The sequence below is a fragment of the Dipodomys ordii genome, unplaced genomic scaffold (assembly GCF_000151885.1).
Source record: "Dipodomys ordii isolate 6190 unplaced genomic scaffold, Dord_2.0 Scaffold46, whole genome shotgun sequence".
In the NCBI taxonomy this organism is placed as follows: domain Eukaryota; kingdom Metazoa; phylum Chordata; class Mammalia; order Rodentia; family Heteromyidae; genus Dipodomys; species Dipodomys ordii.
In genome coordinates, this window is record NW_012267262.1 from 13,493,699 (window position 1) to 13,520,819 (window position 27,121).

At 45.1% G+C, this 27,121-nt stretch overlaps 1 protein-coding gene across 1 annotated transcript in view; it reads left to right on the plus strand.

Annotated features, from left to right (window-relative positions):
• The window catches only part of Ldlrad3 (low density lipoprotein receptor class A domain containing 3), a 160,676-nt gene that overhangs the window by 11,944 nt on the left and 121,611 nt on the right, over positions 1-27,121 (plus strand). Inside the window, exon 2 of the mRNA XM_013019527.1 lies at positions 22,655-22,780. Coding sequence (XP_012874981.1) covers positions 22,655-22,780 — 126 coding nt within the window. The remainder of the gene's footprint in view (positions 1-22,654; positions 22,781-27,121) is intronic.

Here is a 27,121-nt window from a genome sequence, read left to right on the forward strand (position 1 = left end):
ATTTGGGGAAATTTCCCTCCCTCCCTCCCTCCTTCCCTCCCTCCCTCCCTCCCTCCCTCCCTCCCTTCCTTCCTTCCTTCCTTCCTTCCTTCCTTCTTTCCTTCCTTCCTTCCTTTCTTTCCCTCCTTCCCTCCCTCCCTCCCTCCCTCCCTCCTTCCCTTCCTTCCTTCCTCCCTTCCTTCCTCCCTTCCTTCCTTCCTTCCTTCCTTCCTTCCTTCCTTCCTTCCTTCCTTCCTTCCTTCTTTTCTTGCTGAACTTTTTTTTTCTCTAAATGCTAGTGCTGTATCTCTTGGGCCACACCTCTACTTACAGCTTTTTGCTGATGAATTGGCCATATGAATCTCTCAGATTTGTCTGCCCAGGCTGGTTTCAAACTGGGATCCTCAGAGCTGATACTCCTCAGTACCGGGGATTATAGGCAATTTTTGGTTCATGGCATAGTCCCATACAATGTTAGAGGGCAGGGTCCTTGATATAAAAGGGTATCACATTTTTGAGAATCAGTGGTTGGAAAAGAAGGGACTGGAACAGGTGACATATGGTATCCAGCACAGTAGAACTTCAACTTTAATTCCAAATTAGAAATGGAGTCCGACTGCTTTGGAGAGGCAGCATGTGCATGGACCTAGGTTGTTTATTTCTAGCGCTGTGTCCTTTATTTTGGGAGGCTGAGGGTGGGGAGGCAGACATCGTCCCAGATTCTCCAAGCAGTTGAAATATGCAATATCTGAAGGCCATACTGACTCTTCCTGTTTCTCGGTGGGTGGAAGGGCAGTTTGTTTTGCCTATTCTTTTGGGATCTGGCACTAAAGCCCAGGATGTTCACTGGCCTCCTGAGGGAGCTTGTTTTCTTGGAGGGAAGAGGTGATACCTTTGCTGTCCTGGTCTGCACAGAGCTGAAAGAGGGAGCTTCCGGGATGGACCAGGCAGTGTGGAAGGAGTGAATGACCATGGTGAGGATATCTCTAGGATCTTGTTTCTCTGACTTGCCATTTTCAACATTGTGGCCTGTGAGAGGGGACCCCCGTGACAAGGTCCTGCTGGTGGCTGTGCCTGAGCATGTGCATGCCTGTCACCATTGTGTGTGTGTGTCTGTGTGTGTGTGTTTATTAGAACTTGAACTCAGGGCCTGGGTGCTGTCCCTTAGCTCTTTCACCCAAGTCTGGTGCCCTACTACTTGAGGTACACCTCCACTTTGGGCTTCTTTGGTGGTTAATTGGAGATAAGAGTCTCTTGGACTTTCTTTCCCAGGCTAGCTTTGAACCATGATTCTCAGATCTCAGTCTCCTGAGTAGCTAACATTTCAGGTATCAGCCTCTGGCTCCCAACCCTCATGCTGTCTTACCAAGGGTATTAATCCCCTTCAGGCAGCTGTGTCACTTTCCTAAGCAAGTCAGTCTGCAAAATCTTCTACTGCGTTCCCTTGGGGCTCAATTTCAACCTCTGAGTTTGGGATGACACTGATAGTTCAGTCCACAGCAGCCAGGATGTTGCTTCTAATAAGATTTGAGGGAGAACGAACATATTTGTCTGTCCTAATGTTGGAGAGGGTTCATTGAGCAGCAGGTACCACACAGACTCACTGCAGATGCTAAGATGATATTAGATGTCCAACAGATGTCCCGAGGCAGCAACAGGAGTGAGCAGGGAGAGCCATTAGATTGTGGTGTCTGGCATTTATGGAGGGAGGAGGAGGGGAAGAGAAAGGAGCAGAGGGAGAGGAGCAAGAGGAGGAGGAAGGGGAAGAAGAGAAGGCCCAGGAGGACCATGGACAACATCGTGAGTTCAGGAATGGTTCTTTCAGGCCTGTGGGAAGACCTGGATCCCCACTGGAGGAGGTGCAGGTTCCACGGGGATGGGCGTGTCTCAGCACCACCACCATGCACTGTCACCAATTGAGAGCAGCCCACAGAAAGAACGGTGTTGGTCTGAATGTGTTGGTGAGTCCTGGTGGCAGGAGCCGGGATGGTCAGACAACGATGCTGATTTCTGAGTGGAGCTTTTTTTTCTTTCTAGCTGTGTTCATGTACTACTTTATTCACTTAAAACTACTCTCAGATGCCGGGTGCCAGTGGCTCACGCCTGTAATCCTAGCTACTCAGGAGGCTGAGATCTGAGGATTGTGGCTTAAAGCTAGCCTGAGCAGGGAAAGTCTACGAGACTCTTATCACCAGTAAACCACTCAGAAAACTGGAAATAGCACTGTGGCTCAAGTGGTAGAGCACTAGCCTTGAGCTGAAGAGCTGAGGGGCAGTGCCCAGGCCCTACAACTGACAAAAACAAAACAAAACAGGCACTAAAGGAGAATGCTGGGCAAGGTGCTAAGTCAGATGAGGGAGGAGTCTGCGGTGTGGGGTGACCCATGCCGAGGAAGGGGTCTAACTGGATGCTGTGGGATCTCCAAAGAGGAATACCTGAACTTATTTGGGATATTCAGGATTGTTCCTGGATTGTCACTGTTTCCGCTGAGATTGGAAAAGCAAGGATAAGTGTGCTCTTAGCCAATAGTGTGTCTTAGCCCATTGAAGCTGCTGTAGCAAATCACCATAGACTGGGTGACTTAAACAGCAGAAACCCAGGAGGCGGAAGTCCTAGTTCAGGTGCCGTGGATGGCCAGGTGGTGGGAAGTGCCCCTCCCCAGGGAAACACCGCCAGCTTTTCACTGCGTTCTCTCATGGGGCTGGAGGAAGGGGGGCTCCCTCTTCTCTCTGAAGCAGGACACCAGTCCCATTGTGACAGCTTCCCACTCATGAGATATTCACCTCCCACAGGACCCACTTTGGAACCAGGGCTTCAGTGAATGAGTTTGAGGAGATGGAAACACTCAGGGCACTGCAGGGTACAAGGTGATGGAGGGGGAAAGGCCTATTACAGTCTTGAGGGTGAAGAAGAAGACGGGGCATAGCCCTTCTCTGAGAAATTCCTGGGGCAGGTGGGAAGAGAGGAGATTGGCAGGGAGTGCTTACAGGAGTCTATGGTAGGTCACTTATGAGGTCCCAGGACCTCATGAGCCCCGAGAAAAAAGTAGCCGTGTGCCTAACTCCAGAGGTGGGTGAGTGAATCAACTTAGTTGAACCAACCTCTTGGCTGTGTGACACTGAGCAAGTTCCTGAAACTTATCGCCATCACCACATTTGTAAAATAGGATTGGAATCATTGTGGTGTCACCAGTCCACGAAGATTACATGGCTCACTCTTAGAACAATGCCTGCCGCAAGAAGTATTTGGTGCACCGGAGCCTAGAGCCTAGCTGAAATGTCCATCGTTACCTCTCACTTCAGATTCTCTTCAACCAAAGTCATGGTCAGACAGCCTCAAATACTTGCCTGCTGGCACCTGACAGTGACCACGCTAACCAGAATACTATGGCTAATCAATTTTCTGAGAGTGAAAGAGTATTGTAGGTGGTTCAGCATAAAGCTGTGCACCATGTTTGGTAGGAAGGGTGAGAGAGAAAGGAGGAGGAAGGAAGGAGGGGGAGAAGGGAGGGAGGCAAGGAAGGAAGAAAAGAAGGAAGGAAGGAAGAAAAAGAAAGAAAGAAAGAAAGAGAAAAAAAGAAAGAAGGAAAGAAAGAAGAAAAGAAAGTTTGCTTTCAGTGTAACAATGGAGTGTAGGTCTTGGGTCTTCCAGCCAGCGTTTCCTAGAAGTGTGTTTGGAAAATCACCTATCTCCTTCCTCTGTTAATATGGCTTTGTCTCAAAGCCTGCTGGAACTGAATCCTCAAAATAGGATCCCAGGAATTCATACCATAACCAGTAGCCCAGAGGATCCTGGGACCTGCTGCCTCCAGAGTCTAAGTGTCTTGAGTAGGCCGAGAGTCTTAATGATCAGGACAAGATCTTGTGTCACCAGCATCCATCTATGTGTAGGGCAGCCCATCAGGTGCTCCCTTCTCTTAGGTCTAGGCGTCTTAGTGAGAGTGTTGACCTCAAAAGAAACCCTTCTGAACAGAGTGCCAAGTAACATGATGGTGACCAGATGCAGGTTAGTGTTTTGTTTTGCTTGTAAGGTTCATTCCCTGTATATTTTTTCCTAAAGACATCGGCTGAATCACAGACATTCACATTGCAATGTTGAGGAGAGAAGATGATTTTATCTGAGCTAGAAATGAAATTCTCAGCAAGAAGTGCCTAGCCTTTGGGAATCTCAACAAGTAATGGCAACAAGATTATATCCTTGTTGGCAGTCGGTATCTCCAGGAGGTGGAATAATGGGTAACCTGCTGAACTTCTTCTTTTTTTTTTTTTGTATGAAAGTTGGTGTGGAGAAAGCTTTATAACACACAGCCTAGCTCAAGCTCGCCTTGATTTGTCCTGACTTCATTGCATACCAGGCAATGCTCTTTAATCTCTTTGCTCAGGTTTCTCATCTGTGAAGGGGTGGGAAGGGGGTAGTGAGACAATAAAATAGCATCTCCCTCATGCAGTTTAAATACACGTAGGCCGATTATGTATTTAGGACAATGCTTGACCTTTACTTTTCTCTTAAGAATTATCCATAATAGTTAATAATAACATCATCACCTTTAAGTGCAAGCAGTTGGTTGTCTTTGGATGATAACGAATAATTAAAAGTGTGAAGAGAAAATCATCCCAGATCAGAAGTGAATGAGTGAATGGTTTGGAATATCTGTGAGGATTTAGAAGGATCCAGCCCTCCTGTGGGGGAGGGGCATGGGATGGGGGGGCATGGGGGGAGCCTTTTCATCCCCTGTCAATGTTTTTCTATCTGTGTTTCTTGGAGAGAGAAGGGAACACTAAAAGCAGTGAGGAACTCTAGGCTTGGGACCCTTTTCTATGCTGAAAGCATAGATGCTACAAGTCTTATCTTTTTTTCTTTTTTAATCTACTAGGCTTTGCATCTAGTTACATTTTCACTAGTAGTTCATTGGTAAAACAGACCAAAGGATGAGTTTGCCCTGATCTCCCTCCCCAAATAGCCATTTGTTCTTTGTTTTTGATCTCTCTCTCATATGAGATTCCATGATTGTCCTTTTCCAGAAGAGAGCTCCCTTCCACCCCCCCCCCCCAATGCAGGAGTGCTCAGAAACATTCCTTATACCCATCCCATCTCTTGCTCTCGGGTGCAGGGGGCAGGTTGCATGTAATATCAAGTTACCTGTTACAAGAAAAGATCCTGGGTTCACTGGTTGCTCTGTGTGTGTGTGTGTGTGTGTGTGTGTGTGTGTGTGTGTGTGTGTGTGTGTGACAGAGAGAGACACTGCTCTTCCTCTCCCTGCCTGAGGAAGCGTGTGTGTGTGTGTGTGTGTGTGTGTGTGTCAGAGAGAGACACTGCTCTTCCTCTCCCTGCCTGAGGAAGCCATGTGAGTCAGTGTTCCACGCTCTTGTGTGGATGGCTATATTCGTTGCTGGTGACAGCAGAAGCTGTTAGACTACTTTCTGACAATCAGAGGGAATGTTGAACATCTGCTCAGAATCCTCCTCCCCTGAGTCGTGGGGCCAGGCCAGGCCTGCCCTGGTTGTTCAAGGTTTCCAGGTGATGCCATTAAAATCCCTCCCTTCGGGTTCCTTTGACCAAGTCCATGGGCGTGGTGGAAACAGTTTAGAGCCCAAGCCTTTTCAGTTCTTGGAGGGAACTAGAAACATGGTCAAGCCCCCGGAGAAGCTGGGGATCCCACTTTAGAGGGAGTCCCTGCCAGTAGCAGTTAAGTCTGCCCAGACAGAGTGGTGGATGGGGTTTGTGTGGGGTTCACCGCTGCCCACTCAGGTGCCCTGTCAGGTGGGGGGAGTGCTGGATCTGGAGGAAACTGAGCAGTGGATTGTGTAGTCATGCTCTGATGCGAACCCAACTTTGGCAAGCACAAAGGACTTTGAAAACAACACATCTAGGAACCACGCATTCCCTGCGCTCGCTCGCGACTTGTTGTTGATATTGGGCCAGGTTTCTCGCTCTATTTTCTGCATTTCCAAACTATTTTGTTTTCCATTTTAGACAGTGGGAGTACAAAGGCAGATTTGTGTCATCACTTAATTTGTTAATTCTGCCAGACTTTCTCTCCTGCCAGTCAACAGTTCTCCTTGAAGTCTTCTGTTTATGGCTGGTCTTGAGGAAAATTGCAGAGGAGCAGCATGCTATTTTGCCCTCTGGATGACTGCAGAGGACTCAAGTGAAGCCAGAACAAAATAAACAATCGAAACCATGCCTCCCGGTGAATTCTAGTGTATCCTAGGGTACTGGGGCTGGGCTGCAGCTGAGCAGGGGAGGCAACTGTTTTCTGTTCTTGACCCTGCATGCAACTTTATGCTTAAGCGTAGCATTTTAGTTGGGTGAGGCTTGTCTTTCTTCTAAGTAGAAACCTGCCCTCTGGCACCCTCCCTGAAATACTGGTTATTTACATGGTTGACACCATTAAGTTCTTTGACTTCTCTGTCGATGGAAGTGCAGAACTGTTAACACCTCAACAGAAGTTGCTGCTTAAAAAGAATGTGGGCCATATGAAGTGGCACGTGCCTGTAATCCTAGCACTCTGGGAGCTGATGCAGGAGAATTGTGGGTTCAAGGCTAGCTTGGGCTACATGTAAAGACTTTCAACAACAACAACAACAACAATAAAAGAAAACAGATACATGTATGTATGTGTAGGTACGTATGTAGGTAGGTATTGATGAATCAGAGTGGATCAGCTGGATGGATCATGAACTTGTGGTTAGATTGAAATGGATTGGTGGATTAAGATGGGTGGATGGATGGATGGATGGATGGATGGATGGATGGATGGAAGGATGGATGGGTCTGTCTGTGGATCAATAGAAAAGGACAAGGCTATCTTACTCTAGTCCCAGAAACCTTTCCTTCTCTTTTCTCTGCCTAGGTAGATGTCCCTTTCCTTTGTTGCTCGAGTATGCTCCTACTCTTTGACTTGTAAATAAGCAGATACAGGAAAGAGCCATGGGCACCATCTATCAAGCAACATTAGAAGCTGCAGGACAACCAAGAAAGAGCCTGAGTGTATTTTGCTCACTTATTTCCACACCAAACAATATCAGCTCCTGGAATGAGGAATGAAATACTCAGTCAACATTTGTTGAATGATTCAAAGAACAAAGTCTATGTATAAAGACTTGTGTGGACAAATGGTTGCTTGCTCTCCTATATTCCCTCTCCCATACTGCTGTTCTCTCAGACTTCTTTTCCCAAGGACTCTGATAGGGGAGGATTACGCACACGTGCAAACATATACACACACACACACACACACAGAGCAGGATTTCTATATCATTTCCTGATTATTTCACTTAGCCTTCTCTTTTCCCTTTCTGCTTCCTCCAACCCCATTCCTGTTTGTTGATTAATCATTCTTCCATAGGGAAATATTCTTCTAGGTTCTATTCTTTTCACTTTGGGCCCCAAGATACCCCCCACTTTTTCCCCCCCTGTCCTGGGGCTTGAATTCTGGGCCTGGGCGCTGTCCCTGAGCCTCTCTGTGCTCAAGGCTGGCATTCTACTGCTTGAGCTATAGTGCCACTTCCAGATTTTTCTGAGTAGTTTATTGGTGATAAGAGTCTCACAAATTTTCCTGCCTGGGCTGGCTTTGAACCATGATCCTCAAATCTCAGCCTCCTGAGTAGTTAGGAGCCACTGGTACTCAGCTTTAGACACTCACTTTTATCATCACTGTATCTCAGTGTTTTGCTTGGATTTGAAGACAGAGGAAAGGCCTACTGAGGGGCTCCCAGGCTCAGCAACAGCAGGCACTTGACAGCATTCATGTCCATACTTTATTCTAGGCTTGCAGGGGAACCCATAGTCTCAGTGGAGTGACAGAGATCACCAGTGGGCTAGAAGAGTCAGCTATGCACAGGGGAGACAGGGGAGCAGTCAGAGCCCTGAATGATACCTGTGTGTGGCTTGCATCATGCATGGTGCATAGACAGATCTCACGCTGTGAGTGAGCACTCTGGCTCTTTTCGGTCTGCGTTCTCATTGCTAAGATCCCACCTCACTATACACATCTGTACTCCATATCCAATGCTCTGCATGGATAGTCTTAATGCGGGGCCTCACATCTCCCTGTGAAGCAATGTATATGGCATCCCCATTAAACAGGTTGAGAAGTTCAGTAACCAGCTGAGGCAGAGCCATAGTTTGGAAGCAGAGACCTGGCTGGAGTGATTCCCTGAACCGCTTTGCTCTGCTGCCCCCTGCAGGTAAGTGTGTGACAAAGCTGATCTCTTTGGAGGTGCTCTTAGGGTTTAGGGAATCTTGTGGGCAGAGATCAAATTTTATATCCTAAGTCAGGCCCAGCTTTGCTCCTCAGCCCTGAAGGGTACATCAGGGACTTGAACCATCAGATCCTTGGTGAGAGTTTCTTTCAGAGACTATTTGCTGTCTCCTGGGAAAGTTCACAAAAATGCCCATCTCAAGGGCATTCTGACTAAAAATGTCTGACAGTTGTCCAGGACTCACACCCCTACTTCTGAGGTCCCAACCCACCCCCCTCCCACCCCTGTCACATTTCACTCCACAGCTGCTTGAACTTTATTCGGCAAGAAGGCATTAGGAGGAGGGATTCTTGGTAAAATGTGGATTTGGAATCTGTAGGAATGGGTGGGGCTCCTGTCTCAATTCCTAACAACCACCCCCCCCCCACACACACAGAGATATGCTGGTCTGAGGTCTACACATGGAGGCTTTATTGTTGTTTTGACCACTAGGAGACTCAGACTAAAGCATGCGCTTGAGGCTAGAAATCATGTAATAACTTTAAGAGATGCATTTTTGTCCTCTATCTTGTTGCTTCTGCTTTCTCTATAACATACTGTTTTCCTTTAAGGTTACTATTATTTTTATAAAGGTGATGTACAGAGAAGTTAAGTTTCCTAAGTCTGATAAAGAAGACATTTCTTTTGGATAATGTCACTCCTCTCTTGTTCTCTCCCAGTTTTCCCCTCCTAGTTATTTTTTTCCCCTTCAAGGCTAGTGCCCTACCACTTGACGCACCACACTACCTTGGGCATTTTTGGTGGTTAATTGGAGATAAAAGTCTCCTTGACTTAACTATTCTTCCCAGGCTGAATTTGAACCTCTGTCCTCAGATCTTATCCTCCTGAGTAGCTAGGATGACAGGCATGAGCTTGTCAGTGAGGTACCTGGCAACATTTCCCTCATTTTTCAGTGGATTTCTTTTCTCTTTTTCCTAAGTCAATTTAAACATTGTGTGAAAGTAAACGACAAATTTATAACAAATAATTGTGTAAGAGTGTCATCTCTCAGTTTTTCCATGTCTTTGCTTAGAAATCATTCTTAGCTAGTGTATGGTGGAGTGCAAATGAGTAAGGCTCATAAAGGCTGAGATGTGAGCATCAACATTTCACACATGTTCTTGTCTTTTCCTCTTCTCCCAGTTACAGTGAGAAACAAGGAAATCTTGTACCAGTGCAGATGTTGGAAGCCGGCTTAATTTGTCTTACTGAGCCACCCCCATACCCTACTAACTACTGAGCTCCATTACAGAGACCCACAGAAAATGACTGCCTGTCAACTCCTCCTGATTTTGGTGGCAATTTTGACTATGGTAAATTGGTTTTCAAGCCTCAGAATAATATTAGGTTTAGTAAGAAGAAAATACTTCACCAACGTGCAGGGGGCTTGGACATAGAGCCCAGTCTGACAAATATAAAGCATTTACTGGAAAGAAAATGAATCAGACCCATTCAAACTTTTGTTACTATGGCAACGGGGTATTTGGTCAGTCCTTCTTTTGTCTTGATTATAATGTAGTAGTGAGGAATATCAACTGTTAACTCTTTGTGTTACATTTTGGCTCATAAAATGTCCCACTTCATATACTAACTGTTGCTGGATAAGATAATGCTATTTTAAGACAATCTAGCCATCCATTTCTTGCTACTGAGTCACCATGGGAGTTTTATTAATAATAAAAGTTAAGCCTTACTGGTTTCTGGTATCTTCCCAGTCTCTTTGTAAGGGCCATTTCACCAGCCCACCTACAAATGAAGGAGGAAAGCCCAAAACAGTTAGTAACTTTCTCCAGCACATGGTTCAGGCGTGAGTGAGAATCCTAACACTTTTTTTAGTTATATTTTTTGAGACCAGATCTTGCTATGTATCCTAGTTAATCTCAGCCTCTCAAGTGCTAGGATTATAGCCCTGAACCATTATACTTAACGTCTAACACTTCATTCTGATTTCCCCCTAGTTTATTATTATTTAGTTTGAATTTCTCCTGTTTCCTCTTCTTCCCCTCCCTGTTTCCTTCTCACTCTCTTCATTTTTCTTTTTTCCTTCCCTTTATCTGGTTACCAGGGTGTGAGCTCAATGCCTCATACTTGCTCAGCTTGTTGGCATCTATCACTTGAGCAATGCCTGCAGCCTGACTTTTTGCTGGTTATTTTGGAGATGGTGTATCACAGACTTTTCTGCCCATGCTGGCTTCTGACTGGAGTCTTGCAGTCTCAAACTGAAAACCTCTGAATCTCAGCCTATTGAATAGCTAGGATTGTAGGCGTGAGACACAGGTACTTGGCAACCACTTTATTCTTAATCACTAATATTGCTTGCATTTTTCCTTAAATCAGAATTGGTGGGGAGCGGGGGTAGACTATTGATCCTGCTTTAGTATAGGATTCTTCATGCTCAAGACTTAGTTAAGTGGGCTTTTCTATATTCTTTGAGCTGTTTAACAGCATTCCTGGTCTTCTCTCTGCTAGAGTACCATGGGGCCTTCCCCCATCCCCCATCCCTCATCCCCCAGCATGAGTTCATGTTGCTTGGAGAGAAGACCTGTAGAAATTTGGCAAGTGAAATGCCTTCTTATAGAAGAGCAACTGTCTCATTTCTGACATTTGGTGATGGCAGAGAGCTGCATAGTTTTGCTTCTATCTTACTTTAGACCATTTTCCTCCCAAGAACAAGTTCTATTTCTACCTATTAATAGCCATTCCCCCATTTCTCCCTCAAGCTTCTGGGGACTGCTAACCTGCCTTTTGCCCATGAACTTACCTTTTCTGGACATTTCATAAAGTGGGGTTGCAATTTGTGGTCTTTCCTGTTTAGCCGCTTGGACTTCACATGATATTTTCAAGGTCTATCCATGTTGTATCATAAATTAGTCCTTCATTCTCTTTTTTCATTACCAATCGTCCGTTGAGTGGAATGTGTCCATATTCATCATTCCAGCCATTTGTTGAAAAGCCTGTCTTTTTCCCTAGTGAATTTTCTTGGTACTCTTGGTCACAAATTCAACTAACTTTAAAAGATTGTGTTGAACCACATGTCCACATGTATACCCCTGTTCTGAATACCACAATGTCTTGATTACTTGGCTTTGTGTAAGGCATTCTGAAATGGAGAGGTGCTACTCTTTCAACTTTATTCTTCTTTTTAAATATAGTGTTGTGCATTCTGACTCTCTTGCATTTCCATATGAATGTAGGATCCAATCACTTGTCAGTTTCTGCAAATAGGTCAGCTAAGTTTTGATAGGAATGCATTGAATCTATAGTTTGGAGAGTCTTGCCTTACAGATACTAAATCTTTAGTCCATGAACATAGAATGTCTTTTTGCTTATTTTGGTGTTTATTTCTTCTTCTGTCTTCTATCCTCTTTGGTCTTTATTTCGTCCTCCACTTCCTCCTCTTCTTTCTTCTCTCCCCACCCCTGGCCCTCCTCCTCCTCCTTTTAATAGTACTGAAATGTGAACTCAAGGCCTTGCACATGGTAGGCAAATGCACCGTTTGAGCCACCCACGCTCCCCTCCCCCAGCTCTTTCTGTTTTGGTTATTTTAAAATAGGGTCACACATTTATCCCTAGCTAGCCTTGGTTATCACCTTTCTTCTTACTCTTCCTGTGTAGCTTGGATGACAGGCACACACCACCACATCCAGCTTTATTGAGTTATATGAAGTCTTTCCAATTCCTCCCTCCCTCCCCAAACCACAGCCTTCTCAATCTCTGCCTCCCAAGTAGCTGGGATTGTATGCATAAGCCATCATGTCTAGTTTAGACCTTTGTTTTCTTTTGATGATGTTTTTATGGTCTTCATCATGTAAGTCTTACCCTTCTTTTGTTAAATTTATTCCTAAGTATTTGAATTTATTGACAGTATCATACGTGGGACTTTTTTTTCTTATTTCATTTTTGCCTTGTTGGTCACTAGAGTATATAAATATAATTGGTTTTATATATTCATCTTGTATCCTGAAACTGTGTTGCTCTTGTTTGTTAGTTCTAATTGTGTGTGTGTGTGTGTGTGTGTGTGAAAGAAGGGGGGAGGGAAGGGAGAAGAAGGGGAAGGGAGAGGAAGAGAGGGGGAAGTTTCCGTTTCAATATAGGCATTTACAGCTATAAGTTTCTTTTTTCAACCCTGCTTTGTTTTTGTTAGTTTGTTTTCATTCATCTCTAGGTAGTTGCTAATTCTGTTTATGCTTTCTTCTTTGACCCATGAATGTTTAAAGAATGTGTTATTTAATATCCACAGATTAGTAAATTTCACAGATTTCCTTCTGTTACTGGTTTCTAATTTCACTCCATGTGGTTGGAGAACATTCATGCTATGATTTCATTGTTTTTAGATTTGTTGAAGTTTGCGTCATGGCCTAACATTTGGTCTAACCTAGAGAATGTCTCATGTATATACTGGAGAAGAGTGTAGATTCTGTTTTTGTAGAGTGGAGTGTTCTAGAGAAATCTGTTAGTTCATTTGTTTCTGGTGTTGTCTCTGCCTTCTGTTTCCTTATTGATTGTCAGCTTGTTCTATTCATTACTAAAAGTGTTGAAGGCTCTATGTTTGCTTTTAATTGTCCATTTCCCTTTCACTTCAGTAAGATTTTGCTCCATCGATATTTTGGTGCTCTGACTTCAAGTGTATATAATTATATTTTCCTGGTAGATTTGCCTTTTTTATTTTTCCATTTTTGCCTCAGAGAGACTTTTGTCTTCTGTTTTATCTGATATTAGTATAGCTACTGTAGCTCTAATAATTTGGGATAGTTTTGGTTTTTGTTTTTCTCCAAACCTATTACGCTGTTCTAATGTCCAGCCAGATCAAGAGTCACTGCTCTGTTTAGATGAGTTAGAAGCTGGCAATTGCTCTGTCGTCTTATCAGGTTAGCCTATAGCGATTAGAAGTTGATAGCTGCAGGATTACCCCGTTTCTATGACTGGTGTTAATGGCATCTAGAAACTTTTGGATGTGTCAGAGAAAACTTTTCCTGGACCAAGATTTGTAGTAAATCCCAGTGTTCCTCAAAGAGATCTTTTCAACTTGTAGCGTGACTGTCAGAATGTGTCAGAGCAGAGGGTGGAGCTGCTCTCCTTCCTGTTTTGGGGACCTCATCAATCCCTGGAGATGGGGGCTCTGATGGAATCCCTTGTTCCTCTCCCCCACACTGCGGGCCTTTCTCTGCTTCCCATGGTGCAGTAATGATCAAGGGTGAGGTCTGAGTGGCAAGGTGATGTTGGGAGGGTAAAGCATTCAGAGAGGACTCCTGAAAGTTAATCAGAAATGAATTTCCTGCTGGTGCCAGTGGCTCTCTCCCTATAATCCCAGCTACTCAAGAGGCTGAGATCTGAGGGTCAAGGTTCAAAGCCAGCCCAAGCAGGAAAGTCCCCCATGAGACTCTTATGTCCAGTTCACCACTGGAAACTGGTAGTGGATCTGTGGCTCAATGTGGTAGAGCTCTAGCCTTGAGCAAAAGAGCTCAGGGACAGTATGCAGGCCCTGAGTTCAAGCCCTAAAACTGGGGGTGGGGTGGGGGTGAAGACCTCAATTTTACTGGAGGCTAAAAGGGCTAGGAGAGGATGGAGACACTTTGGCAAAGTTGAGCCTCATTAGTCAGATGGGAAGTGATGGAGAACAGGTTCTCTCTGAGTTCATTCCCTTGAGAACACTGCCTCTTATTCCCACAAGCTCTCCTACTCTGGATTCTTTTCTTTCTTTCTTCACTCCTTCCCTTCCTTCAGATGATTCCCCGGCTATCACTTCTCCCTCACTGTTACTGGAGTGCTCCATTTGTGAAGTGGGAAATCCTCTGTTCTGTTCACATCTCTGTTCCCACATCTGTTCTTAATCCTGGGATTCAGAGCCATGGTCAGGAAGATTTTCCGCCAAGTAGTGAAATGCCTCTGGGCTGAGTTATCTGAGGCGCACTTGGTTGTTATCCGTTTAGATCTTCTCTCTGTCTGTCTCTTTATCTCTCTGTCTTTCTGTCTCTCTGTGTCTGTCTGTCTGTCTGTCTCTCAAGATTTGTCTGCAGAAACATCAGCTGGGGATGTCTTAGTGTCCTGCTATGAGTCTCTGGAATTTTCATTGAAGTATAAATAGAAGCATACAGACCCACTCCCATGCACAGATGGATATGTATTATAAGTAGTCAAAAATAGTAACCTAAAAAGCCCGTAGGTTATAGCAGTTTCCTAGTCCCAAGTTTACTTGGTTTGCCCCTCCTCTCCTTCATGCTGGTACTGGGACTTGAACTCAAGGCCTGAATGCTGTTTTAGCTATTTCCTTCAAAGCTGATGCTCTACCATTTGAACCGCCTCTGTACTTCCAGCTTTCTGGTAGTTAACTGGAAGTAAGAGCTTCATAGACTTTCCTGCGGTCTCAGCCTCGTGAGTGGCTAGGAGTACAGATGTGAGCCACCTGTGCTAGGCTTCCTTATTACCACCTTAAAGGACAGTGGTACCCACTTGGAGTTCTCTTATAGTTTACAATGCCCTTTCCACTAAAAGCACAAAGAATATTACAGATTTGTCTTTTTTTTCAGCTTCCTAAGGGCTTTTTGGCAAGTACGGAGGCTATTTCCTTGGTTTCCATGGTCTTGTAATATCCTTGTGAGTCCATAACAATTTTCTCCATTAAAAACAAATCTGACGCATTGCTTTTCTTATTAAGATGTCTGCTAGCTCCCAGGATAAGTACAGTCTGACGCCTTCCTGTCTGCTAGACCCACTTCCAGCCACAGGAGGCCCGATTTCCCCCAGATCTCACCCTATTTTGGGTCCTTTTCCACTGTGGCCATTTCCTGTGTACAACTAAGCAGCCATTACTGGATAGAAACTGAAAAAACTACTATTAATAAGTGATAACACTAATAATAACTCATGATATGATAATATGCTGTCTATGCTATATATGTTAATAATGTGCTATATAATACATAACTAAATATTAAACAATGCTGTCTTACTGTGCTTTATGGCACAGTAATTAACAATAATAGCTAGGAATATATATATATATATATATATATATAAATGACTAATGCAGTATGGACCATCATAGCTAATGCTGTGTTGCAGAGAAACTTCTAGATAGCTATTATATTGTCTTGTTTTACCTCACAGCAACCCATAGAGGTGGATAGTCAATGTGTCCATGTCCTGGTGGGGAAACTGAGGCACAGGGCCGCCAAACCACTTCCTGTGCATCACACAAACAGGACATGGTAGAGCCAGAATTGAACCTGGGCAGGCTAATGACATCCAGCCCACCATTTTTTTTTTTTTTTTTTGTCGGTCATGGGACTTGAACTGTGGACCTGGGTACTTTCCCTCAGCTCTTCAGCTCAAGACTAGTGCTTTACCACTTGAGCACAGTGCCACTTCTGGTTTATTGGAGATAAGCGGCTCACAAACTTTGCTGCCCGGGCTAGCTTTGAACTGTGATCCTCAGATTTCAGCCTCCTGACTAGCTAGGATTACAGGGTGAACCACCAGCTCCCGGCTGAACCCTCCATTCTTAATTTCTGGCAATAACAGTAGAAAGCAATGGCTTTATTTTCTTGTACTAGTGGGGATACTGAGGCTGAGGGAGGGGAATGCTGGGTCCCAAGATTCAATGATTAGGTGGTGGAGCTCACATGGATACCCAGACATTGTAAGCCCCGAACCCTTCCGCCATCTCAATCCACACCTCCTATTCTAGGCATAAAAGAGGAACCTTTTCGTTAGGGAATTTTCTGGCAAAGCTGTTTTGACTGCATGCCTCGTTCTATATTTATGCCCCAGTTAGCTGTGTCTGTTGCTCTTTTGCTCCCCAGAGTGGACGTCTGAAGCAGCTGATAGGTTATTTTGGGAAGCAATAACACATGCCGTATCTGATCAGGAGAGCCTGGCGTCTGGGCCAGTGGTCGTGCGGAGTTCTATCAATGCGATGAGCTGAGGGCTTTTTTACCCCGGCAGAAATGAGTTCAACCAGGCTTGAATTCCAGCAGTGGGCTTGGCTTTCTGGGCTGTTAGTCACTTGCTTTGGGATCACAATAAAAGCTCTCCCCCACCTCCCTGTGAGGGAATCCAGGCAGATTACCTTTTAACATTCCATTATTTTTATAACTCCTCCCTATGCTTTCATGTCCCCAACATGAAGGCATTTTTGACTTTGGAGAGGAGCCACAGTTTGACATTTTAGAAAATGAGCTGGAGGACTGAATGTAGCAATGATCTCACATCCTTTGCTGTTTGCACCAATTCTAGCCCCGGATGGATGCGCCCTGGGTATTCACTTAGTGAGGTGTTTATGGTTATTTAAATTATGTCAATTTCATCACTTTCCCCCTAATTTCGACTTTTATATTGCGTTTTCTCAAATATGCCTTTGGAGTGTGGTGAATTGCAGCTGGTTCATAGCATTTTTCTTATGAGAAATACTTTTTTGTTTGTCAGCCATAGGGCTTGAACTCAGCACTGTCCCTGAGCTTCCTTTGTTTAAGGGTAGTACTCTACCCCTTTGAGCCACAGTGCCATTTCTGGTTTTCTGGTGGTTAATTGGAGATAAATGTCATGGACTTCCTTGCCCATTCTGGCTTTGAACAGTGATCCCCAGATCTTAGTCTCCAGAGTAGCTGGGATTACAGGCATGAGCCATCAGTGCCTGTCTTAAAAGAAATACTTTTTTTTTTTAAGGGAAGAAATACTGAGGTTTTGAAAGGGTCTTGAAATGCTAAGCAGGTGCTTTACTACTTGAACCACTCCTCTAGTACCTTTTTGTATTGGTTATTTTCAACATGGTTATATTGCCTTATGCCTTGGCCTATTTGTGTTTTCCTTTGTCACCAGCATGACAAGTGTGTGTCAGGATTCTTGGCTATTGAGCGAAATGGTATCGTGAACTTTTTTTTTTTGTCTGTTGTGGGGCTTGAACTCTGGGCCTGGGCACTGTTCCTCAGCTGTTAAGCTCAACGCTAGCCCTCTACCACTTGAGCCACAGCGCCACTTCCAGTTTTCTAGTGGTTTATTGGAGATAAGAGTCTCATGGACTTTCCTGCTTAGGCTGGCTTCGAACTCAGATCTCAGCCTCCTGAGTAGCTAGGATTGCAGGCGTGAACCACTGGTACCCGGCTACTATTGTGAACCTTTGTGCCTAGTTTAGTCTTGAACCTTGATCCCCAATCTTTGCCTCCCAAGTATCTAGGATTACAGGCTTGAGCCACTACACCCAGTTTAATTAATATCTTAACTAAGAAGATAGCAAATATTTTTGCCGACACTGACATCCGTTCTGTTCTTCTGGGTCCACGTTGCTCCTGCCTTTGGGCTACCATAACTGCTGTTCCCTTGTCTTGGACCATTCTTTATATCACAGTTCCATGCTCTAAACATTCAAACATAGCCTAGCTGGGTCCTGTGGATCCTGCAGGTGTTCTACAAACAGTCTGTGAATTAAAGTGAGTGGAATGCATAACTGGATGAGTAAGGAAACGTTACATGGTTTCTGCATTGGCTAACGGTGGGGTACCACAGCTGAGGCCATCTTTCACTGGGAAAAGCCTTTCCTGACATCAGCCTCCATCTGGTTGAGATTAGGTGTCTCCTAGCTCCCCCTCCAGGGCACTCTGTGCATTACACACAGAGGCTTCACAAGACTTAATGCCCCCGCAAAGAATTCAGGAACATTTTGTGATCTGCCAAGATGGGCAGAGTTTTGTTTTTGTTTTTTGAAAATAGTCTGTATAGGTAGAGTATAAATTCTTAGGAAGGAGACAGAGTATAAGAACTGCTAACATTTCAAAGGACCTTTTGCTAGGACAACCACCATTTGTCTATGGGTCTACAGCTTCCGTGGTTAAAGCTGAATCCTTGTGATTCTTGTGCATACATATGGGAGAAGAGAGCACCTGTCTGTAGTTTGCTTGGGGATGTTCTCCACGTGGTTATTTTTCACTCTAAGAGGCCATTGTTAGACTTGCCTTCATGGAACAGTGTCAGAGCCAGCTTTGATACCTGGACTGGCCTCTGGTCTGTGTTGTGACAAACACCAGGAAGTCAGACGGACAGCGGATGTAAGACATAAATAGAATCAGTCGCAGTAGGATTTCTTTGTCTGGTTTGTATTACTATAATGCAATAGCTGAAACTGGGTCACTTTGCAAAGAAAAGAGGTTGATCTGGGTTCACGGTTGTGGATATGTCTGGTAGCGACCTGGCAGCATCTTTTTGTCAACAGAATCCTAAAATGGCACACAGTATCACAAGGCAAGAGACAGGCACATGTGAGTGTCTCTTCTGGCCTCTCTCTCCCTATCCTTACAGCCACCAGGATTCAGCCACAGGAGCCTCACTCTCATAACCTGATTTAAGCCTAATCAAGTCCCAAGGGATCCATCTTTGGGCACCGTCTCCCAATGGGCCAAGCTTTTTCAGCATAGGAACCCCCAGGAGAAACACCCAAGCCACAGGCAGACTGAAACAAGAATGTTCACCCTTCCTTTTTTTTGCTTAGTAAAAACGAAAACTCCTCCTAGGCAAAAGGCCTGGGAACTTCACTTTTAAAAGTACACCAAGGATTCTGCTAAAGGTGCAACACTGACTTGCCCCTTGGAGAACTTCCTGAGAGGACAGAACATTCTGGAGAAACAGTGGCAAGTAGGACAGTCCTCGAAAGGAGAAGCTGCCTCTGTCTGTCACACCCTAGACCAAGGACAGTGTGCAGCCCAAGAAAGTGAACTAGAGCAGCATCTTCCAGAGAAAGAGGCACTCTGCCTCAGGCTGTGACTCGTGTAGCCCAGGGACACCAATCCTGGCCAAGATGGATGCCCTGTACCAGGTGCACATTTAGAAAGATAAAAGGAAGAGTCATAGTTCCCTTGGCCAGACAGGAATTCCCCACTCTGCAGAGCAATAAGTAAACAGGTGTGAATGCAAAAGGAGACAGAGACAGATCGAGAGGAGCAGAGCAGAGCAGCAGTAAAGCACCAGCTTAAAGAGGTGAGGAGGGACTTTGGGCTGTGTGTTACCAGGGGATAATTTAGCCCACCTTACACCATCCAGGGTGGGAGTTGTTTTCTCGTAGCATCAGTGGTCAAAATGCAGTTCTTTGGGAAAGTCACCGTCGATGACCTCAAAGGGCAGCAAAATGCAAACTGTGCCTGTTGTTAGACCTAGCAACTGTGTCTCAACAAGATACTGTACCAGCAGGAAAAGCAGTGTACATACCAGGGGGTACATTGTTTATTGAAAGCACTCCAACTATCCATCAGTGATGGACCTTATGTCTTTATGGGTTCACAGATACAGTAATGACAGCCCTCAGCCATCATTAAACACGATGGCCAGGACCAGTTGTTATTGGCATGGGAAGGTGTCACCGTGTTAAGTAGTAAAAGCAAGGTTCAGGTCCCTGTATTTTATGGGTCCTTCAAATCTTTTACAATGAGCCAAGTCTTATGTTTATAAAGACAAGTGTGGTCATTTTGCAGAAGAGCTCAGAGCTCCTGTGGCTAGTTGTTTGGACTGTCTTAGGCCCACACAGGCAGGATAGGTGAGGCCAACCTCAATAGGAGGGAGGCCCTGCAGAGCCACATCTCCAGGATGTGCAGTAGCCAGCAGGATGGAGCGGTCGCCCCAGAGATACCACACAGGTCTGTGTTATCTGAACATTGCAGACCCATGGAACAGCCTTGTCCAGCTCTATAGCGTGAGGCTGGAAGTGGAGAGGGGAAAACTGCCATAATCCAAGGGCTCACATCCTCAGGACAGGGAAGCTGCCCTGAGCCCTTCCCAGAGAGTCTGGGAGCCACAGGCATGATGTCTGCGGAAGAGCCAGCCTGGAAAGTTCTTGCCTCATAGAAGATAGGCTTTCAGTGTCACGGTCCCTTTTCCTTCCTTCCTTCCTTCCTTCCTTCCTTCCTTCCTTCCTTCCTTCCTTCCTTCCTTCCTTCCCTCCTTCCTCCCTCCCTCCCTTCCTTTTTATAAAAATATTTTTATTTATTATTGTTACTTTTAAGCATTTTCTCTTGTTGTACAGGTGATGTACTGAGGGTTTACAGTTATATAAGACAGGCAAAGAGTACATTTCTTTCTGAACAATGTCATCCCTTCTCTTGATCTGTCCCAGTTTTCCCCTTGTGTGTCCGGACCCACAGGTTGTATGGTTCACTTTCAACATAGTATCCAGTGAGTGCCTCTACTGCATTTGTTCACTCTTTGTCCCTCCATTTCTGTACCCCACCCCCTTGCCCTCCCTAAGACAGATCAGTGAATAAACAAGACAAAAGGAAAAGAAAACAAAAACAGCAACAAAGCGGGGTGGGGGGTGGGAGGTGGGGGGTGGGGGGGCGTGTTTCCATTTCCTGGAGTTCATTTTGATAAATATTTTATATGATCAGATGCATGTAGGTCTCGTGTTTTTGTCTTCCTCCCCTAAGAATATCGTCCTTTAATCTCACTGTGTGTGAATGCCTGGCCCCTTTTCTTGGGGTCTCTCGGGAATTGAATCAAGGAAAGAAAAAAAAAAGAAGGAGACTATGCATGATTGTAAATTAATGAGCTTCCATTCAATTAACCAGCTTGTGCCTCCTCTGTGGGAATGACTAATAGTATGTCCTGCCTGGCAGGCGGCGCTCAGTCATTGTTTATGTCACAGGAAGCTGGCCCTGCTATGATTTACATTTGCACCATCACACATTTGCTAAGATGGTAGCAGCTGATCACAGGAGGCACACGGAGGGAAGCCTGGAAGCCAGAAGCTGGGTGGGCAGGTCAGTAGCTGTTCACTGCCCCACGTGCCCTGCCATAGAGTTCAGAGGGTCCTGAGCAGAACCCAGGTGCCCTCTGCCATCCCCAGTTCATGGGAAAAGTCCGTGGCTGAGAATGGACATTTTTATTTTCTGTGCTAGCATCAAGCCTTGACCTCACCTTGCATTTTTTTGCCTGGGCTTTTTTTTCCGCATCAGAGTTGGTGCTCTACCACTTGAATCACACCGACTTCCAGCATTTTGCTGATTCTTCTCCTCAGATCTCAGCCTCCTAGGTAGCTAAGATTACAGGCATGAGCCCTGCCATCAGCACCTAGCTGGATTTGCATTGTTAAATGGCATTGCCAAAAGCAGACTGGGGGTGACTCTAGTCCAGGCTATTTGAATCTGCCACTTTCCAAAGGTTGATGCTCCAAACCTCCCAAAACAGCAGATTCCAGAGGACATCAGCAATTTGCAATGAGGTTTCCTCAGTGTCACTCAGTGGTGGCTTTGGTGTAGGAAGGCAAAGTCTCCCAGTAAAGACATCTCCTCCCAGAGGGGTGAGTGGAAACCTCTCTCTCTATGCACGGTCACTAGGCTTTTCCTCAGCCTTTTTTTTTTTTTTTTAAATGCTTGTTCTGAAGCCTGAACTTAGGGTCTGAGCATTGTCCCTGTCTACATTCATACATCTAGCTCAGAGTGTGTGTGTGTGGGGGGGGGAGGGGCAGTCAGGAACCATGTCCAACTGCACCAGGGTCCTCAGGATCTGCCAGGCTTAGCATTTTCTAGGAAGTCTTGGTATTCAACGCATTGCTTGGCCTCAGGACCCTGACTGACTGTGGTGAAAGCTACGAAGCAGAACCCATAAGGTTTGAGGTGAACGCTGAGAACAGGTCTTCTCCTACCTGCAGCATACAGGACACATTCATTCCCCTGCATCTGCTTGTACTGCCAGTGTGAAGGAACGTCCAATAGGGAAGCTCACTGGAGATTTGGTTCTCTGAGTTTTTAATCCAAGGCTGGTTACATGGTACCCTCTGCCTAGAAGCCCCCCACCCCCACAACTCCTCGCTCCCAAAAGAAAGTCCTGTGTTCAGTATACGCACTGCTTGCATCAACAGTTGAGGCTACCTTTACCAATTAAGGTAGTAGGGACCCTCCTGAAATGCATGTTCTCTACTCTAGCCAAGCAAGAACAGACCATTCCAAGCAGGACTTGGTAAGGCTGGCAATCTGGGAAGTATCACATTGAGCTTTTCTGTGCACTTCCCCATTGGGTGGCTGCTGGGTAGATTAAATGAGATAATCCATGCAAAACACTTGGCACACCACCTGGTATGGTGAGCGCTTGCTGCATGTCAACTGCCATTGCTTTGACACCCAGGAAATGTGTTTTGATTGGTCCTTCAGCACCTAGAGAGGCAGGCTCTACCCACTGTCCATCACTGTCCCATCTGCCTCTTCATACTGTTGATTGGACACTTGCTTGGCTGTGGTTGACTTCCTGTGGGTGTTGGAAGCAGCAGCATGGCCATTCTCTTCCAGGAGGATGCTACTTAGGGGTTCAGGCTGGCTGTTGGTGGTGAGCCTCCTCTGTGGGTCTTTGAGGCAAACCTAACAGGAAACATTTACACATTCAGGGAGCCGGATAGGTGGTCATGGTCAGAGAGTTCTGTCTCCTCTCGTCTTACTGTTTGTCTTCTTCTCTTCCTGCAGCCAAAGCTAAATCAAAATGCGGCCCGACCTTCTTCCCCTGTGCCAGCGGTATCCACTGTATCATCGGCCGCTTCCGGTGTAATGGGTTCGAGGACTGTCCTGACGGCAGCGATGAAGAGAACTGCAGTGAGTGCCGGGGCCTCTCCAGCCAGCCCCACTTGTCCCTGCTGGCCACTCTCCTGACCGTGCTCCTCACAGCCAGAGGCTCAGGAGTTCTCGGCTGTCACCCACCTTCTGCTCTCTACTTCCCCGAGGTGTAAATCTGTAATGTCCAGCTATAGTTTATGGGGCTTTATGAAGTGTGCAGGGCCCAATGAGTTCTGGCAGGAGCTCTGCGAAAGCAGGTTAGAGTCCTCACTCAGCAGCGGGGAGCCTGGAGTGAAGACATGGGCATGCACTGCCCATCAGAAACAAAGCTGCTCCCAGGGTCATCTGATTGTGGCCAAACACTGCATGTTTATGGGATTGCTTCCCCCTCCTCCTCCCTCCCCTGCTACCTCCTCTTCTGTCTTCCTCCTCCCTCCCCCTCCTCCCCCTCCTCCTTCCCCCTCCTCCTTCCTCCTCTTCCTTCCCTCCCTCCCTCTCCTTCCCCCTCCTCCTTCCTCCTCTTCCTTCCCTCCCTCCCTCCCTCCCTCCCTCCCTCCCTCCTTCCCTCCCTCCCTTACTTTTCTTCCTTCCTTTCTCTCAGGGCTTTCACGCTATCCCTGAGCATTTTCACTCTACCACTTGAACCATAGCTCTACTTCTGGCTTCAATTGTAGATAAGAGTCTCATGGATTGTTCTGCCTGGTCTGGATTCAAATTGAAATCCTCAGAACTCAGCCTCCTCAGTAGCTAGAATTATAGGTCTGAGTAACTAGTATCCTGCTTCTTCGTTATTTTAAATGCTCTGAAAAAAATTCTATGAGTTAGATATATATAAAGAATATATTCTTACAAAAAAATTCCAAAGTAGTATAAAGATTTCTCCTTGGCTGTGACCTCTTGATTCCTTTTGCCTGCCATATAATGTTTCATAGTAACAATAAACACAGACATTGAATCTACTTACATTAAATCTACTCTACCTTGCCCTATTGTTAGCTTAACTCCTCCTTGGGCTGGATACATACAGTTCCTTCCTTTCTGATACCCCTGTGTTCACCGTGAGTTCTCACACGAAGCCTCAAGGACCTTCAGGTATCTCTTCCCCAACTTTAATATGGTTCCAGCTTTCTAGCAACTTGCATCCTAACTGTTCCTACTGGTCAGTCTGTACCCTTAGTTCTCATCTAGGTCCTCCTAAATGTTAGAGTGATTGAGGCTTTCTAATTATCATTGCCTGTGAGTGAATGTACATATTTGTTTCATATGTTTACATTTTTGGGATTTTGATAGGTTCAGAGCTTTAATTAAGACCTTACACCGGAATACATTTGTGACTGTAAACACACACACACACACACACACACACACACACACACACACACACACACACCACACCACACATGCATGCATGTGTGCAATCTAGTCCCAACAAAAAGCAAGCATGAAAAAAAAGCAAGTGTGACACATTATAATACACACATTCAAATGGATCATGTCATCCTTTTGCTCCTTACCATAATTAAAGACTTTGTAAGATTTACACGGTTGGATTAAATTGTCTAAGAGAATAAATTATTTGCATCCCAGATTGTGCCAGTGAGAATTAAGCCAGTGTTTCTCTCTCACATCTATTTAAAAATAATGTCCTAAGCTGGATGCCGGTGGCTCACGCCTGTAATCCTAACTACACAGGAGGCTGAGCTCTGAGAATCACAGTTCAAAGCCTGCCTGGGTTGGAATGTCTTAAGAGATTTTTATCTCTAGTTAACCACCAGAAAACCAAAAGTGGAGCTGTGACTGAAAGTGATAGAACACTAGCCTTGAGCCAGATTGCTCAAGGAAAGCGCCCAAGCCCTGAGTTCAAGCCTCATGACTGATGAATAAATAAATAAATAATAAAAACAAATAGTGTTTTAACTCAGTAGTTTGAAGACTCTTAATATAACAAGTACACAACATTTAGCCCTTCTTTCTTATGTGTCTTGTACTTTAGAAGAATCAGATACCTGACTTAAAGTTGTTTTTTTTTCCTTTTTAAAGACTATCAGCCAATGTAAGAATAATAGAATTAGAGTCCATTTCGTAAGCCCTAATGAAGAATGGATCTAGGTAATGATCATAGTGGTTGTGAAAACCCATAGGTGAAAAATTAATGACGGCGCTTTCTCATGATGGATGGGGCTGGAAACTCCTGAACCACCAAGTCGATCTTTCACAGACAGCTCTGGATCAATACAGCACCACTTCAAGTGGAGTGGAGACACCTTGCTCTGTGGGTCTCTATGTTATTCTCAGAGCCCATTTATATTCATTAACTCCCCTTCCCCCAATAAAGAGAGATAGTGTTTAAATTTTGCCTTGAATGTTCAAATCTAGAAGGACAGACACTATTATTCCTCCAGACGGTGACATTTTGGTTGCTCGCCTCCCATCCTGGTGTTCTGAGCCTCCTCTGGCCTCATTTTCCTGGAGGAACAACTTTCTTCTTTTAAAGGTGGGCTCTGCTGGCTATGTCTTCTCTTGGTTTTCATTTATCTAGGACTGTCTTCATTTCACTGTTATTCCTACAAGGTGTTTTTGTGGTGTGGAGAATTCTGGGCTGACGACTCTTTGCTCCAAGCACTTTCAGTGTGCCACTTCCTCTGACTTCTCTCCTTCCCAGAGCAAACTGGCCGTCTTTCCATTCTCTCTGTGTACATTATGTACCATTTTTTTCTATAGCTGCTTTGGAGATTTTTTTTCTCCCCTTGTTTTCAGCATATAGATCATGGTGTTGGGTGGCTAGGTGTAGAGTTCTATGAGTTTAACCTGTTTAGGATTCTCTGATCTATGCAGAGAACATTTGGTGTTTTTTCATACTTAATACATTTTTAGCTGTCCTCCTTCCCTCCCTCTTGCTCTCTTACCACCCTCCTTTCCTCTTCCCTCCCCTCTCTCTTTCTTCCCTCCCCATCTTTCCTCCTTCCCTTCCTTTCTTCCTCCCCCCCCTGCTGCTGCTGCTCCTCCTCCTCCCACTTCTTCTCCTCCCGCTTCTCCTCTTCCCACTCCTCCTCCTCTTCCTCCTCCTCCTCTTCTTCTCTTCTTCCTCCTCCTCCTTTCCTCCCTTGTTCTTCCCTGCTTCCTCTCCTCTTCTCTCTTCATCTTCCTTTCCAATTGTGGTGGTTGGACTCAGGGCCTCACACTGCAAGGCAGTTCTACCCCTTGAGTCCCTTTTGACTTTGGTTATTTTCAAGGGAAGGTTGTGCTTTGTGCTCAGACTGGACTGGGCTATGATCCTCCTACCTGGGATGACAGGCATGTGCCAAGGTGCCAAGATACTGTGCTTCCCCATAGCTAGAATAATAGGAACATGTTACCACAACTAGTCAAACTTTTTTTCTTGCCTGGACTGGCCTTGAACAGTTATTTTCAGATCTCTGCCTCCCAAGTAGCTAAAAATTACAGGCTCAAGTGACTGCGCTTAGCGAATGTTTTGTGAATACAGTTGTCTTTCATCTTTCTGATAGATTTCTGAGACAACAGCATCAAATGGGTTTTGCCTCTGTGTGTGTGTGTGTGTGTGTGTGTGTGTGTGTGTGTGTGTGTGTGTGTGTGTGTGTTCAAACTTGGGCTTGAACTATTGCTTGGCTTGTTTACCCATGGCTAGTCCTCTACCACTTGAACCATGACTCCAGTTCCAGACATTGGATCTTCTGTTACTGTACCACAAATGGATGAGGCTTTTTTGTTCATGATTTTATTAGTCATTTTGCTTTTTATGTATTAAGTCTAGATTTCTATTAATCTGTCATCAAGTTCCTTAATACTCTCTTTCACTACCCGCAGTCTGTTTTCTAGCTAATGTTGCATTTTGTTTTGTTTTCATCTCAGTTATATTTTTCAGTCTTCACATTTCCTTTGACAACTTATTCTGTCTTCTATGTCATGGCTGAGAATTCCTGTTTACCCGTTTGTTGCTAACGTGCTAGTAATTGCTTGTTAGAATATTTACTACTTTAAAATTCATATTGACCACCATACAGACAACCTTTTAAACCACTATAGAAAACAACATCTAGGGGCTGGGAATGTGGTTTAGTGGTACAGTGCTTGCCTGGCATGCATGAAGCTCTAGGCTTGATTCCTCAATACTACATAAACAGGATAAGCCAGAAGTGGTGCTATGGCTCAAGAGGTAGAGTGCTAGCCTTGAGCAAAAGAAGCTCAGGGACAGTGCCTAGGCCCTGAGTTCAAGCCCCAGGACTGGAAAAAAAAAGGGAAAAAAACCATCATATAGACCCACAAAGTGGCAACCAGTGACCACAGTAGAGCTCACCACAGTGATCACCAGTGACCACCATAGAGACCAGCACAGAGATCATAGAGACTACCGTAGTGACC